This window comes from Mustela putorius, unplaced genomic scaffold, assembly GCF_011764305.1.
Source record: "Mustela putorius furo isolate JIRA1106 unplaced genomic scaffold, ASM1176430v1.1 tig00000129_pilon_pilon_pilon, whole genome shotgun sequence".
In the NCBI taxonomy this organism is placed as follows: domain Eukaryota; kingdom Metazoa; phylum Chordata; class Mammalia; order Carnivora; family Mustelidae; genus Mustela; species Mustela putorius.
Window position 1 is genome coordinate 24,803,624 of NW_025421290.1, and position 16,738 is coordinate 24,820,361.

The window sequence follows — 16,738 nt, forward strand, 5'->3', positions numbered from 1 at the left end:
GGCATCTGGCTGGCAGAGAAGAGAAAGCAGTTGGCTTGAGGAAGTCCAGATCTGCTCAGCGCCAGGGCATCTGAAGCCCCCTGGAGCATCTGGACAGTTAGCTCACGGAACCCGGGCCGGATTTTCAGGTGCGCCCTCGGCTGCCTGCACCCGCTCTCGGTTCGGTTGGCTTTGCGGTGGCTTTGCAGAGCCTCCTTGCCCTATGGCTGAGGGAGCTGGGGGAGCACAGCAGCTGCTCGGCCTGCTGGGTGACGACGGCGGTAAGCACGTCTCGAATTAATGTGATAAATAAGAGATGCCCACCAGCCGGGCTCTCTCCCCGGCTTACCTCTTGAACCTGATTACGTGGAGGCTTATCCCTCCAGAGTCTTGGATCTCAAATGAAAAATATATCTTCTATTCCTCCCTCTGATTCCTTTTTTAAGCCTCAATTTGTCCATTTCCCTTAGGATAATAATCCCTTCCACCCCCACGTACACTGTGGGAATACATTTGCTTTGGTGAGAAAGACAAGGGTTGCCTTAAAAGAAAAAAAAATGTTGGTAAGAACGAGCATTTCTAGTTGTGTACCTACTTAAACCAAAATCTGGTTTGGTAGAAAGGATCTATTATCTGGCACTCACTGTTTCAGTCCTATGAGATAGTCACTTAAAGACTTTTGTTTTTGTTTTTTTTGGTGTTTTTTTTTAAATCAGATATAGCCATTCTGATTGATAATGATGTTTATTTTTTTTTTCCTCCAAATTCTAATCCTATGGAAGAATTTGACTGTATTATTGCCAGGAATAGTAGAGGTTAACTAGTCAGTAATGTTGCCCTTATTATTAGTCAACTATTATTGTTAGCCAGTACCTAAATGCTCTAATACTCATCCCTAGTTTAGAATATGAAGGGTTTCTGCCCTTGGGAAGCATGTGTTAAAAAGGGATCAGCTAGGTGGGAAATCCATAGTCCCCCTCGATATTTAAATGGCTTGGTTATATCGAAGACCGGGAAAGCCACGGAGTGAGGTACAGTGTGTAACCCTACGATGTGCCGCAGTCATCTGCAGTCCTAGTGGCTGGAGGTGAGAACAGCCACACCGAGAAGCCCTTTGAGACAGTGAAGGTTCTGGCCCCTGAGTCCTTGTTAGGCCAGGACAGTAGAGCACACAGACATGCTTCCAGAAGAGGGGACCGACCACTCTCCTCCAGATTGCAGCCTCCAGATTGCAAAAATGTCTGTCGACAGTACTTATTCATTCTGCAAGCATGTACCTAGTACCTCTCATGGGCCTGGTATTGTCAGCCTCTGAGAGCACCTTGATGTGGGGCCTGCCTCCACGCAATCTAAGAGGAGAGACAGTGACATTAACAGGAAACAGTGTGGTCTGTGCAGTGGGTAGCCAGGTAGCCATAGCCACAGGGTGCTGGAGGAGCACTGAGGACCCAACGCCCACCTTCTAACAGGGATGTGACAGGGAAACAAAACAGAAGGCTCACGGCAGCCTTCCTGGAGGAGGTGGTAGCGGAGCTGGATTAGAAGCCAGATTCAGAGTTAGACTACTGTTCGAGTCCTACTTTTGCCACCCACTGGGTGTACGACTTTGGATAAGTTCATAAGCTCATTAAATCTCAGCTTCGTTATCTAAAGCATGCAGGTAACACCGTTAGCTGCCTCACAGAATTGTTTAAAGGTTAAATGAAATAATAAATGTAAAGTGGTCATCGGAGTGCCTGAAACCTGCCATGGCATGTAACTAAAACTGATAATGACTCCTGTCATCATTAGCCAGACCTTATTCATAGGGAAACACGTTATTATGTGAATAATTAGTTATGTAGTTGTGTATAGCTATCACGAAGAGAAGGGACTTTAACAATGGTTCTGATTAATTCGTTTGCAGCCCAAATAAAACAGTGAATCCAAAAATCAAAATTAGCCCCTCCAACAGTCACAGGTCCTCGTAACAAAGGACCCGTAGAAACTAGGAGAAAAACGGGTAGAATTTTTGTTTAGTATTTGTTCATTATTGTTAGTTGCAAATGAATTAGTGACTAAATATTTTAAGCGTCTCGGTTTTGATTTCCAGTGTGGCAAAACATCAGCTGATACAACCCAGATAAGCAGAATCTCTGGGCGGAGTCTCGGGAACTCTGCAGAGTCTATAAAAGGATCCTGAGACCAGGAGAATTGAGAACCAGTGTTCTAAGGAACAAGATCTTCCTGGAACACTGTTCCCCTTGGGCTGCAGGGAAGCAGGGGAGCACATGCTCCCTGCCTGGCGTGTGTAGAAGACGCCTTCAGGCTTTTTTTTGACCAAATGTTAATAACAACTGCTTTCTGTCTCTCCCGGTGGGTCCCTCTCAGTCTTGGCCACAGAGTAGACTCCCTGGAGTGATTCGCAAGAGGCCTGCCATGTCCCACTCTTGCAAGAGTTAGGGATTCGGTTCGCCTGGGCCCAGCTACAGCATCGTGGTCTTTTAAATCTCCAAGTGATTCTTATCTGAAGCCCCAGTTGAGAACCACTGTTCAAGGTGGTCGGTGAGAAGGCAAACTGGCCTGGTGACGTCAGAATATAGCAACAACAACCTTGTTTATTTAGTTGAAATTTAGCTGCTGCTAAAAGTCTCAGGAAAACTATATCAAATCCTTGTTCTCAAAGTTAAAATATTTCTTTTCCATAAAAAAGTCCAAAACAAAACAAGACCCCCCCCCCCAAAAAAAATCGACAGCAGTCTAATCATTTTGCTGTTTTGATTTTTTCTTTCTTTCTTTTTTTTTTTTAAGTAGTCAGACACGCTTTGTCTAAGCGAGGGTCAGTCCTTAGCGGGACTTCCTCAGTGCTGGATCATGATGGCAACGGCTGGTGTCTTTTAACTGAGTCTCAGGTTCCTCCTCGCTGCAGCCCTGTTCCCTCTGCAGGACTCACTGGCCATTCCCGGAGGCGCCCTCCTCCCGCTTGTCCCCGTGGGCACTCTGTGTGGCTCATCCACCGAAGGCAGATTCCCAGTCTGCTTCTGTCCACCTCCCGTGAGCCCCCTCCAGCAAACCCCTGCTGAAGGATGTGATGGTATTCAGAAGTACCCATGTTTCCTTCATGTTGGAACTGTCAAAGCACAATATGGGTGGCCAGCCTCTTGTCGCAAATACTCTCAAGATGCATCAATTGTAGTGCATCTCAAAGCCCCAACAGAAATTACTTTTATGCTCACAATTTCTTCTTATCCAGAGTATAACCAGCTCCGTTTTTCTAGAGTGTTCAGTGTTTGTCTTTATCGATTATCACTATTTGAAACCTAATGATAAGCTGAGAGTCACCGCTCACCCATGTCAGAACATCTCTCTCCCTGGTACCCTCACAATAAATTAAAAATGAAGAATGTGGCCAGTGATATAAATATCAACAGTTCGCAGTTAAAATAACTGAGATGCCTGCTCTCAGCTCCGAGACCACACCTCTAAGAGGGAGTGTCGGGGAGAGGTGAGGACTCAGCCCACTGAGCAGGGAATGGTCTCCAGTCACCAGGCCTCGTAGACGGGCAAGTGAGGAGGAAGGAGGCATTTGATTTCTGAATAGAAGTTCCTTTACCTGCTTCCTTTGACTAGTAGATGTGCTTGGTCTGCTCATCTCCGTAGCTATTTAGGACAGGTTTTGACCCTGAGGCACACGGGTACCACTCCTGAGCCCAGGGACGTTTGCTATAGTCTATCCTCCTAGTTCAGCCTTGACAATGGACATCGGCTTAAATCTTGGGCTAACGTGTGCTCTTCCTCCTATCCTTAGGTCATGTCCTAGAATGTGGTTCCAAATCTAGGGATGTTGGCCCACTCTTGAAGGCCAGGGAGAGGACTGGCAAGTTTCTGGGTTTGTCTTAAGAATGGCCTTCTCCATCCCCACGAGACAAGGCTGACTCCTGCCTGGCCCTCTGGTGGTTTCTAGGCTTAGACCCGGCCAGGCGTGCTCTGTCACTTCCCTTTGTGGTCCTTCATTTATGCCACGTTCCAGCATGAGCGTCACAGCCGTGTGTCCAACTCTGCCCTTCTCCTGCCCCCGAACACTCGCACTGTCTTAGACTCAGCTCCCGTGTGGAGCACTTCCCCTAGCATGTGCTCTGGTTGTTGACTAAAGATTAGCTAGAGTGGAGGACGGAGACTCCCGTTCCAGGCCGTAATGCCTGTCTGTATTTCATGGACATCCAACTCGGAGACCCCATGGGGGAAGGAGTGTGTGTTCGTCTTGAACTTGTGTCTGTGTGTGGGAGGAGGCGGGTGGATGGCTGGTTGGGCAGGTCTGTCCTTTTACTTCTGATGCCGTCTTCTCAAAAACCCCCCACAGGCTCTGTCCACGCCACATCCGTGGCAGCATCCAGAGTGGAACAGGCACTGTCTGAAGTGGCCTCGTCTCTGCAGAGCAGTGCCCCCAAGCAGGGCCCGCTACACCCCTGGATGACGCTGGCGCAGATCTGGCTCCATGCAGGTATGGCTCTGCCCCCCGCAACCCCCACGGCCGTGCCAGATGCCGGGGGAGCCTGTGGGTGCTCGCCTGTTTACCTATGACCCCTCTCTGGAGGGTTTTTGAGAAATCAAAGCAGTCACAGGTCAGAATGCCACAGCTGCTTGCAGGAACCATGAGTTCCTCTGTGTCTCCCCGTCATGCCCCAGAACCTGGTACAGAGCAGACAGGCAGCCAAGATGACCCGATTGGCCTCTGAGGGGCGCAGGGAGGTCACCGGGTGGGATGCCAGCTGTGTGCCCTCAGAGGAGCCAGAGAGCGACCTACACCGAGGCTTGCTTCGCAGGGGGCACAGCATGGCAGGGTGCCCCAGGCAGAAGTCCGGAAGTTCTATCCTCTACCAGCTGTGTAGACGGGAGCTAATTGCTTCACCGCAGCTGGGGCTTCCTCATCTTGGGGGGGAGGGTACTAGCACCCACCTCCTGGGGTTGATGAGCTGGTACCTGGCGCATTGCGCGGGGACATCTAGAGTCCCTGGGAGAGGGGACGTGTGTGTTGATGACTCAGAGGTCTTCATCAAACCCCAGGAAGGGGCAACACTTTCAATGTCCCTGCATACCCCCAACCTGGCACTCCTGCCAACCCAGAGAGCAGGGAGAGGGGAGCCGCAGCCGCAGAACTGGAGACCAGCCCAGCAAGCAGAGAGGACCGCCCCTCCTCCAGCTTCACGCGGGTACCGATACTGAGCTGAAAATCCCCACGATCCGTCCCACAAGCCGGCAGTGTATCGAGGAGAACCCCACTAGGCAGAGGCTCTAGGCAAATGGTTGCTGGTGATTTACTGACATTATGTTTCTGTACGAACGGGGACCTCTGTTCCTCGAGCTTTATCACCGGGTCTGCAAGATGTCACCTGGGCCTTCCCAGGCCGGACCCTCAGGGTGCACAGTGAAAGGCCAGGTTTGGCTGCGGAAACTGCTTATTATCCACCCTTGTCCGTCTGTTTACTCCTTTTTTGCCAAAGCTAATTGTGTGCTGGTCAGCCTTGTTTGGAACCGTTGGCACACCTCCATGTATGAAAACGTGTTGGGATTCACCTGGCTTCGGTGTGTCACGAAGTGCAGCTCAGCCAGCCTCCTCTGTGTTGGCATCTTTAATGGAGCCATAACAACTACCATAAATTAACAAATTACATTCTTCAAAGCAGAAGCACAAAAGAGGGATGATTCATGAATGTACTGATTGTTCTTCCAGGGCAGACACTTGCCAGCATGTGGCCTCTCGCTGGGTCCCAGAGAAGCCGGCATGCAGGGTGCAGGGACAGCGGTCGTGCCCTGCCCCCCACGTCCTGTGCCCCCCGTCTAGGGCTTGGCTCCTGTCCCATTCGGTAGCAGAGTCTGGGCCAGGAAAGACCGGCTGACCCTGCAGGGTCAGTGTGGGGGGCCGAGGTGTCTTTTGAATCGGAATTGAAAGTGAGATTTGAAGGGCCTGCCTCTTAAAAAAAAAACCCAGCAGAGCTAAAGGCAATCCTTCAAGGCTGGAATGAACTTCCTTGACCTCACAGGCATTGCTCCTCTTCCCTGTTTCCTGGAAAAGTCAGTGACCCAAGTGAGGGTCACTAAGTTCCAGGACCATGTCTCCTGCTGGCTTGCTGCCCGTTTTTCAGTTATCCAGACTCTGTTCCTTTCTGCGTGGTCCCCGTGACTCTCAGGAGGAAATTTGGTAGCCGCTGATTAGAACATTGAAGAACTTGGTGGCTAAGATTCAGTTTGGAGATGTCCTTGAATTTGGACCTAATTGCATGATATCCACTTCTCATTGGCATAGCCTGTAGCACAGGATAAACCTCTCCTTACTTAATGGGTATGCTTTTAACCTTCTATAAATTGGTGGGATTGAACAATTAAAACGAACGCCAAACCTGCCTTCTAAACTCTGGACAGAATATACAGGGGGCTTTTGTTGTACGAAGGAATTGAGTAAATTCGAATCTTTATAGGATTTGTGCCATAGTGACTCTTTCAAAGCAGTGACTTGGTTTACACCAAGATTTAGAACCGTGTCATATATTCATATGGTCTTTGAAGAGGTAACTTCAGAATGAACTCAGAAAACAGCTTCCTCTGATCTGTGAGGTTTTACCACCCGTGGTATGAGCTCTGCTGCTCTGACAGGCAAAATAACAGTGACACACTCCCCCCCTTACTTTTGGACAATTTATGGTTCCATCATTAGGTCTAAAGTATTATGGCCAGATTGTGTAAATTTTACAAGCTTTGGAAGAAACTTCCAAAGATCAAGGCCTAACACCCCCAGGCCATGGTGTTTCTGTGGCATTTGAGGGTCTCTTCTCTCTTGGTGGTTTTCTCTGGTGAGTTTAGTCTAGTGGGAGCCCATGACAGGAGCCCATGGTGAGGGGACCCCAGATTTGAGGCTTGCAGGTGAGGTCACTCTGAGACAACCTTCAATTTCCAGCCTATGGTATGAGCAGGTCCCTGGGCCAGGATATGTCCATTTGAATGGCAGAGAGATCATGAACTTGGACATTAAGCCACCTGCTGCTCTGTGAGGGGGTGGACCAATGGCCCAGCAGGGAGTCACAGATCCTGGAAGACAACAGTGTTTGATCTCACACGGCCCCTCCATTCCTAAGGGGTGAGACCCACACCCTTCCCCCTGTGCCTTCCCTCCGATCCTGCACACCTCTGACTCCAGCGTCTTGGGCTTCTTGCCAGGACACCTGGCGGCTGTTTGTTCCTTAGTTTGTTGGGGCCTACGTTTTGAATAAATAGTACCTGCAAATCGTAAACGACTACAAAGGTACAAAGGATGAGAGTGAGAAGTTCTAGCCCTCCCCTGAGACTCAGCCACCATTGGCCCCAGCAACCACTGCTAGTAAGCCCCTGTGCACTTTCCAGGGCTGTCACACACACTGGGATGTCATTGCTTATCAGTGTACCTAACACTGACTCAGACTTTATACCAGCCGCATAGAATAAATCCATTGTGTGAATTTACCGTAATTTAACCAGTACTCCATTAACTGACATTTAGATTATTTCTAATATTTTACAATACATCAATAAGTATCCATCTATATTTTAAGATAAAAAGATAAAATTTAGATAAATTAGGTAAATTTAGATAAATTTCTAAAAATGGAATTGATGGATCAAAGGGTGTGTTCTTGTTAATTTTGATAAATGTTGTCACATTGGCTTCCACAGAGTAGTACCAGTCCACAGCCCAGCCAATAATGTGCAAATGCCCATTTTCTTACATCCCTATCAACACAGAGCATTCTCAGACTTCTAGATCTCTGCCAGTCCGATCGGTGAAAAGTGGTATTTCAGTTGTCTGTTCATGGCTTCTGCTCATTTGTCTTCTTAGACACTGAGCTTTCCTTTTTGGTTTGTAAGCGCTTATTATGTGTCAAAGAAATTTGCCTCATGTCTGTGATACAAGCTATAAATATTTTCTCCTGTTTTTATTTTGTTAGTGTTCATGTTTGTCTTTTTTGTTTTTGTTTTTGTTTTGCCAGTCTTTAGAAAATGCATTTATCAATCTTTTCTTTATGGCTTCTGGGCTTTACATGACATTTACCTATTTTTACGGTTTCCTTTCCTGAAATTCCAAGTATCTTCTGGGACCGTTAGTATAAACACCGTCTTATAAAGAAGGTCAGAAGGGGTTATCTCCACCACTGTGCAAGAGGGAAACCCAGGCTGGGTAGAAATAAATGTCTCTGGGGTCTAACTGGGGCAGGAGTCAGAGTCAGGGGAGCTGCCTTAGAGCATTTGAAGTTTACTGTACTGCAAAACCCATCTCCCTGGAAGCCATACCGCTTCCTTAGGATGGAAACCTCCTGGTTGGCCATCAGAGACTCAGATATTCGCTGATATTCCAGGCTGAACCAAGCCAGGCAGCTTTTTGGTGCCCATCTTTTAATTTCCACATTGAGATGGCAGCTAAAAATGACTTTGCGGTAGGTGGTTAATTTCTGCTTGTTACGTACTAATAATTATAGCTTTCACTTTGGCACTCTCACAGTTGAAACCAACGGCTATTCTTAGATGTGCAAGATCAGATTTTCTGATTTCTACTGTGAATTTAAAGCCGCGATACTCTCTCGATACTCTCTCGAATTCCCCAGCCCTGGCCTGGCCTCTCCCATTCCCCCACCCCCTTCCCAGGCTCCTCCCAGAGGCTGCATCAGCAGGGTGGAGGGGGCATCCTGTGGCCAGGCCCCCGGAAGAGATGAGGCCTGTGCCTAGACAGGTGGTGTACACGTCCTTGGGAGCCCCTGCAGGAGCAAACACATGGTTCCCCACCCCCCCTCCCCACCCCTCACCCCCCCCCACCCCGTCAGGCCTGCCTCATTCAGGGCCAGTCTAGATTAAGCAAACTCCACCTCTACCCCCAACCCCAGCTCCTGCCCTGGGTGGGGGGGGTTGATTAATGATCTACACCTTTATCGAGCACTGCCCATATGTCAGACTTTATTCCAAGGACTTTGTGTGTCTTAATTTGTTTTGTCCCTATGAGGTATAAATACCTTATTCACCCCACTTTACAGATGAAGAAACTGATACACAGCTCTCAAGTCTCTTGCCTATTATTACCTGGCTAATAAGTGGAGGAGCCAGAACTCAGAGCCAGCCAGTGTGGCCCTGGCACCCCAGCTGTAAGCCAGGGTGAGCACTCGGGTGGGCAGCACAGTGTCTTCAAGCACGTGTCTATGGGGCAGCATCAGAGCAAGGCTCAGGAGTCAGTGGTCGTGACAACAGTCCCTGCCTTGATGCAGCTTACAGACGTGAAACAAAACAATTAGAGAAGCACTTCATTCTTATGGTGCCAGGTGCCATAAAGGGGCAGTGTGGTCCCCTGGGAGAACTGGTGGCAGAGGTTGTCCCCACACCCAGAGGCAAGAAAAGGTTTGAGCATGGGGCTGGTGGGGGGAGCAGAGGCCTGAGCAGTGATCGGTGGTGGTCAGGCCAATGGTGGGGAGGCCTGCAGACCAGGCTAGAGAGTGTTGGAGAAATGCCAAGGCCCTTGGAAGCCATGCTAAGGTCTTTAAGTGAATCCTAAAAACATTGAAAAGCTACTGATGGACTTCCAGTAGGAGAGTGAGAGGGTCAGAGACAGGCTTTGAAAAGACCACTTTGTCTAAACATGGAGAGTGGAATGGAAGCAGCAAAAGTGGGAAGAGAAAGAGCAGAGTGTGGAGGCAGAGGGAAGTGGGCTCTGAGATGCACCGTGGAGCTGGAACCATAGGACTTTCCATGGGTGTGATGTTGGGGGCGTGGAGAAGAAGCCTGTGTTCGGGGCCTGAGTCACTGTGAGCCACTGGTGACGCCATTCTCTGCAATGGGAAGCTGGTGGGGAGGGACCGATGTGGTAGAGTCAGGGAGGAAGGGAAACCAGAGTCGCGTTTGAACTTGGAAGTGTCCAGTGCCCGTGGACATGCGAGTGAGGGCCGCAAGCAGGCAGCTGGAGAGTCCAGCCTCGTTTCAGATTTGCCTGGAAACAGACACTGGGGAGTAAGGATAGAATGATGAGAAGGCCTGGGAGGAGAAGGCCTCTCCCCACAGAGAAGGGAAAGGACCAGGACCAAGCCCCAAGCCACGCCCACATTTGAAATTTGGGCAGGAGCGGGGAAAGCCAAAGTGAGCAAAGAGGGGGTGGTCAGTCAGGCAGGAGGGAAACAGGAGGGGCGGCGCTGGGGCAGCTAGAGGGGTTTCCTTCCCTTGTGCGCTGCGCAGTCAGACTGCAAATCCCCGTGTCACCTCGCTCCGGCAGGGTGAGCTGGGCGGGTCTTCCCGCCTCCGGGTGAGCCCTGGTTTGCTCCGGTGCAAAATGAGGGCGGTTGTGACAGCTACACCAGATAAGGCGAGCGGAGTGCTCAGTGGGTAGCAAGCACCTGGTAACTCTTAAAATCACTGTTATTGAGGAGGTTGTGGCTGGTAGGAAGTGCTGCTGGGAGGTCGAATGGGCGCAGACAAAAGCACCTGTTGGACGTGGCGTATGGGAGTTGTCGGTGGCCGTGACAGGTGAGGCTGGGGAGGGGGGGTCGTGCTGGGGATGGAGCCCACCAATGTGGCTACAGGGCTCCGGCAGGTGAGGAGGACAAGGCCAGGGTGCACGGTCGTCCCAGGAAAGACCCCCGTGCAGCAGAGGAGAGAAATGTGGGGTAGTTGGGGAGGAAATGTGCTTGAGTTCAAGCTCGGAGGTTGCACTGGCTGACCCAGAAGCATATTGATGGCCTCTGGGCCGATCACATCCACACTGAGCTCCTCCTCCTCCCGAAGAGAGAGAGAGAGAGGATACGTGAAGGTCTGAATCCCTGAGGAGAGCAGGCCAGTGCTGGGGTCCAGGGCACAGGCAGAGGGGTTGGCCTAAGTTACAGCAGAAGGGAAGCAGAATGGATGGGCACAGAGGACAACAGAGGGCTTGTCAATGTGGCAGCAAGGAGATGCTCAGGTCTGTTCTACTGGCTTCTCTTTTCCCTTTGAATGAAGAATCAAGGTCAGCCGAAGGGGAGGGGGGCTTCTGGGGAAGGATGGAAGCATCAGGAGACCAGCTGGGCCAGGGTCTGGATGGGGGGTCAAGTGTCTCCCGAATGAGCTAGAGGATGAGGAACTAGTCCACCACCCTGCCCAGCCGCTGGGGAAGGCGTCCCTGCAGGCAGGTGGGCACCGCCACTTGGAAACTCAGAAATATGTATCAGTCATGCAGCCAAGATCCTGACAGAGGCGTTCGGCCAGACCTTCACTGAGGAAAGGACCTGGGCTGCACTCAGCTTGGGCACAACAGGCCCGGCTTGGGACCCCGGCCAGAGAAGCTCAGGTTTGGACCAACACACGCAAACGAAATCACTTCCAACCTTGCCCAAACAAGGGAAAAGTGAAGAACAGTTCTGGGGAGAGCTGATAACGGCTGCAGTCCCTTCCCCGAGACCTTCGTGACTTTGAAGGGTGAGGGCAGCTCACCCAGGCCCTCGTGCTGAATGTTATAGGAGAGGGAATTCATGAAAGCACAGACGGTGTGCTCTGGGAGGACCTGCTGCTTCGGAAAGGGACCCTGTGCTCCCCCTGGGAACTCCTCAGCACCCCCATAGGCAGGGGCTAGCCTGGAACCAAGCTGCTAAGATTTATTTTCCAAGCACAAGTCAGGAAAGCAGGGTTTAGGGTAAAGGAAATTGTTTTCAGGGCTCAGGGAGTCTGCCGGCCTCACTCCCTGCCTGCCTGCCTGCCTGCAGGCCTCACCTGTGAGACCGGGGAGCACACGAGTCCTTCCCTTCCTCCCTCTCTGCCAGACCTCAAGTGGCATGGAAGTGCCGACAGCACCCGTGCGGGTACAGCCCTCAGGCTGCTTCCAGCATTTACTGCTGCTCCTTTGTATCAGCTTCAAAATAGGTGTCCCCTCTGGGTAGACTAACCCCCGGGGGGCAGGCTTCGATAGCTGAAGGCACCTGTGTGAGAAGCCACTTTGCATCTTCCTGGGCAAACGCAGCCCTGCGCCAACGCAGCCCTGCGCCAGGCACACAGCCTGGCTCCAGCAGCGTCCAGACTCGATCTCAGCCCCGTTCTGCCCAGTACCTTTGCACAGTACACAGTCCTGAGCCCAGGGCAGGCATGTTGGAAGCCACCTCTCAATCTTGCCACTGACATGAGGCAGGTGCTTGACAAGTGTTAGAAGCATGAGTGAAAGGAAACTGGACCTGTATGGGACCTTGGGTACAGCCCTCTTTCTCCCTAGCCGCACTCCAAATGATTCGACTGATGTCAGAAATCCCAGCACTAAGGTTTTATTTCTGGAGCCAAAGACTCTGTGCCCCAGGAATACGTGATTTCCTCGTAAAGGGGGAGTGACTGTTCTAAGCTATCGTCTCAAAGGAGCCATGGTAAAATGAAAGGCATCCCCAGATACACCCCCAGCCCAAAGAGGTGCGGGCTCTGCCAAGTGGTTTTCCCTCACTGCACCTCGGTCTTCTCCCTGCCATCTGGAAGGTGGTGGGGCTGCACCAAGTGCTGTCCTCAGCGGTTTCAGCTGCCTCTGGGATCGGCTTGCACCACCTCGGCCAATCCTTACCACCGTCCTGGAGAGCTGCAGGCCGACATCGGGCCCCCGCCGACAGGTGAACAGGCCGAGGGACCTTCCCGCCTCGCCCGAGGCTGCACACACAGCCCCGGTGCAGGAACCCAACCCTCTGTGTTCTCATGACGCTGGTTTACAAATGGGGGACCTGGAGCCCTGAGGTCCCCAGGGGCGCCCCAGAGGCTGGGACGGGAGACCAAACCAAGAGGGAGGCGAGCTGCCACTCTTAAGATGCCTTTGGCAGAAGAGGCTCCACTACGGAAGACAGTTTAAAAATCATCATATCACATGGTGCCATGTCCTTCCATTCCAGCTTCAAACAGACACATTTGGGAACAGCCAGCCACGCACCTGCCTCCCCCCACCCCCTGCTGTGAGGAGCATAGGCTTTACCAGCCATGCAGGTCTTCTCCTACAACTTCTGCACCACCGAAAACAAGTCCTTGGAGGCCTGGGTTCTTTCTCTCACTTGCATGATCATGACTCAGCGGAATCTCTGTCTTCCGATCGATTCCTCAGGAAGGAAGCGATAGCATCAGACTCCCTGAGACACGTGGTCCCACAGAGGACCCTCCCAGAATAGGGCTGATGGGTACATTGTCATGCTGGTGTTTAAGCCGCTGCCCCACTCCCCAATCTTGTTATAAAAATTCTAGAAGCATTCTGTCCCCACTCCCAAGTTGGTCCTTTCTGCCTAGTGATTTGGATGGCAAAGGCGCAGTGGGTCACCCAACCCATCAGCTATAGGCCCTGAGGACCTTAGAAATGTCCGTGAGCCCACCCTCAAAACGGGAGCCAGTCGGGAGCCCAGTGCACAGTGGGAGGAACATTCATACAGCTGGAACACTCAGGTAGCCTAAAACCATGGCGGGCGTGCAGCCGGCTGGCCAGAGTGGAAAGGGCACGGCAGGACGGAAGCAGACAGTCCTGTGGTGGCACCAGGAGTATGTTTATCTCCCAGGACGGGCAGGCTTCGGCCGGGGCCCAAACCGAAGGACAGATACGTGTCACCCCTGTTCCTGCACAGTCCCCATGTGTCACAGGTGTGCAGTGAACACCTGGGGAGCCGGACCTCCTCAGGACAGGAGGCAGGACTGAGCCAGCACTGCTGCTGTCGGGGCTCAACTGGATTGGAGTGGCCCGTTTCCATGTCTGGGGGGCCCTGCGCCAGCCCATCATCTCCGTGCAAGGCTGGATCCGCCGTCGACGGGGGGGGGGGGGACCCACAGGCTGGAAGAACAGATGGGGGCGCAGGCCCGTGCCTAGCCTGAGGGGCTCTCTCCTAGCCTGAGGCGACTGCTGTTGGGGAACATGATCACCAAGAAAGAGAAGGGCCGTCCAGGAGGGTTGAAGTCAAAAGTCAGCAGCGTTAACACACCACAACTGTGTGATACACACCTGCCCTTTTCCAGCCTCAGGGCTCGAAGCTGGAGGTGGGGAGATAGAGGAGTCTCTGTCCGGGGGCGGACCCTGGACCCCCCTCAGGAAATCACACGCGGGGCCTCAGCCATCAGAGAGCGCAGAGCCTGGGCTCCCCTCTGAGGGGAAACGTGGGTTGGAAGTAGCTGTCAGGAATGGCAGCGACAGAGCAGGCCTCCAGGGAGCTGGGGCGTCACGGCCCTACCAGAGGAAACAGGAGACCGAAATCGTGTGTGGAAACAGCACGGGCTCACCAGGGCAGAGCCTGGGGTGTTGGGGAGCAGGAGGGACACAGGTTCATACGGCCAGTAGAACCAACTACCACCAAGGGCTCCGAATGCCAGGCAAGGGGAACTGGATGGTACCTGGGGGCAGGGGAACCTCTGTTCACAGGTCTCCAGCTAGGCTCTGCCTCTAGCTGGCCCTAAGTCCCGGGACAAGCTGTTCAGCTCCCCTGCCCCTGTTTCCTCGTCTATGCAATGGCCCTGTGCACTTGGGTACCATGGGATCCTGTGCAGGTGAGGGAGAAAGGCACCAAGCATGTGCTTAATGAACATTAGCCGCTGTTACCGCTATCAGTCATACCGCTATCAGTCATTCCGCCATTCGTTCGTTCAGCAGCTGCTTCCTGAGCTCTAACTGCCAGGGGCTCGTCTCATCCCTGGGAGCACAGTGGTGAGGACAGATGGTATGGCCAGCAGGTGAGGGGCCCAAGGAGGCCCTGGGCTAGTCAAGGCACTTCCAGAGTGGCCTCCAGAAGACTGCAGATGAGGTGCACAAGGAAAATAGTGACACTTTTCTGTTCCTTTTGTATTGTGTTGTCCTTCCGTTTCTGTTTTGGCTTGTGTTGTATTACACATAAAATATTACTGTACGTGGAACTTGGAGGTGGAGAGCCAGTGGTCCAGGCAGGAACCCACAAGCCAGGGGCTGCGCGGGACCGAGGAGAAGGGGTTGAGGGTCCCGCAGCTCAGCAGCCACCCGAGTAGGACTCAGGGCAGTAGTCTTGACGGATACAGCCAAGGAAAGAGGAGAGGGGTCTGATGTCCTTGAAGACGCAGGCCCAGCACTGGGACCACAGGCCTTCGGAAGAAGAGGGCACCTGAGCACACCCCAGAGCCGGGGCGGGTGACACTTGAACATCCCTCCTCTTTGGGAGGCAGGGGCTGCCGTGCAACTCAGGACTCCATGGGAGAGAGTCGAGGCCTGTGAGTGGAGAAAAGGTCATTTTCCTGCTTTTTGAAAAGTGACAGCTTGGTTTTCAAAGGGCCGTGTTGGTGTTACGGGGTTCTAGTTTCCAGGGCATGGTACCTCTCCCGGGATGGAGGGCAGGATGTGATGGACCAACCCTTTTCTCTCCTGCCTGTCAACACACAGCTCCTGCCTTTCACACAGCTCCATCGTGCAAGTTTCCCATGTGTAGATGAGATTTGTTCTGATGGGTGAGTCAAGAAACAGCCATATGCTGTTATTGAAATCCAGGCCTCTGAGGAGTGATGCCTGGAAGCCAAACCAATGGAACCGATAGGTGCCTAGGGGCCTGTTCGTTCCTTTTTACCTCTGGGGACATCAGTCTACGGGTCTGAGTGCCGGTAGGTGCTCAGATGGGCCCAGATTGCCCCTGTTTGTCCTGGGACACCACAAATATTGGGATGGCCTCAGGGACCTTGGAGGTTTATACTCTTAGGACAGATACGTGTCACCCCTGTTCCTGCACAGTCCCCATGTGTCACAGGTGTGCAGTGAACACCTGGGGAGCCGGACCTCCTCAGGACAGGAGGCAGGACTGAGCCAGCACTGCTGCTGTCGGGGCTCAACTGGATTGGAGTGGCCCGTTTCCATGTCTGGGGGGCCCTGCGCCAGCCCATCATCTCCGTGCAAGGCTGGATCCGCCGTCGACGGGGGGGGGGGGGGACCCACAGGCTGGAAGAACAGATGGGGGCGCAGGCTGTGCACTTTCTGGCGTCAGGAGAACAGGCTGCGGGGTAGAGCCGGTGCCCTTGACGGGCTGTGTGCCTCTGGCTTCCTTGTCCTTCTGTCATCCCGGCCCTTTCTTTATGGTTGTCAGAGAGGAGGGCAGGTGCCCTAGATACCAAGGTGGGCCCTGAAGGTGGGTGACCTTGGTGGGGTGGGGCGGGTCAGGCCGGGCAGGCCTGCCTCCCCTCTGGCAGATGGTGACACGTATGCCCTCCAAGGCCCTACACCGGGAGTGACTGGAGTCCCTGTGCCACCGTGGGCGGAAAGGCCCGCCAGCCTGCAGCTGTCTCCACTTAGGCTGGGGGATTGGCTGGCTCTGGGCCCTGCATATTCCAGATGGGCCCCTGCCAGATTCCCAAGGGAGGGGCGCTATAAATGCCCCCCACCCCCAGAATCACAGCCATTCGCAGGGCCTCTGAAGGGCAGTGAACCAGGAAAGCATCTGCCTTCTGCTCTCTACCCACAGCTGAAGTCTACATTGGCATCGGGAAACCTGCAGAAGCCACAGCCTGTACTCAGGAAGCTGCCAACCTCTTCCCGATGTCCCACAACGTCCTGTACATGCGCGGCCAGGTCGCAGAGCTCCGAGGAAACCTTGAGGAAGCCCGGCGGTGGTACGAAGAAGCCTTATCCATCAGTCCCACCCACGTGAGGAGCATGCAGCGACTGGTGAGTCCCTGAACCAGGGTGGGACCCCATTCCTGGATTGGGGCTCCCCTTGGGAATAGCCGGTAGCTCAGGACCTCTAAACCCTCATCCAGTTTTGAAGGCCCAGGCACTTAGCCTGCCAAGCTGTCCCGTTGCCTGGGG

The 16,738-nt window shown here is 52.9% G+C and overlaps 1 protein-coding gene across 4 annotated transcripts in view; it reads left to right on the plus strand.

Annotated features, from left to right (window-relative positions):
* Positions 1–16,738, plus strand: part of TTC7B (tetratricopeptide repeat domain 7B) — a 246,923-nt gene that overhangs the window by 199,962 nt on the left and 30,223 nt on the right. For all 4 annotated transcript variants that reach the window (XM_045071285.1, XM_045071294.1, XM_045071298.1 and 1 more), the window contains 2 exons: positions 4,319–4,459; positions 16,395–16,597. In XM_045071285.1, coding sequence (XP_044927220.1) covers positions 4,319–4,459; positions 16,395–16,597 — 344 coding nt within the window. The remainder of the gene's footprint in view (positions 1–4,318; positions 4,460–16,394; positions 16,598–16,738) is intronic.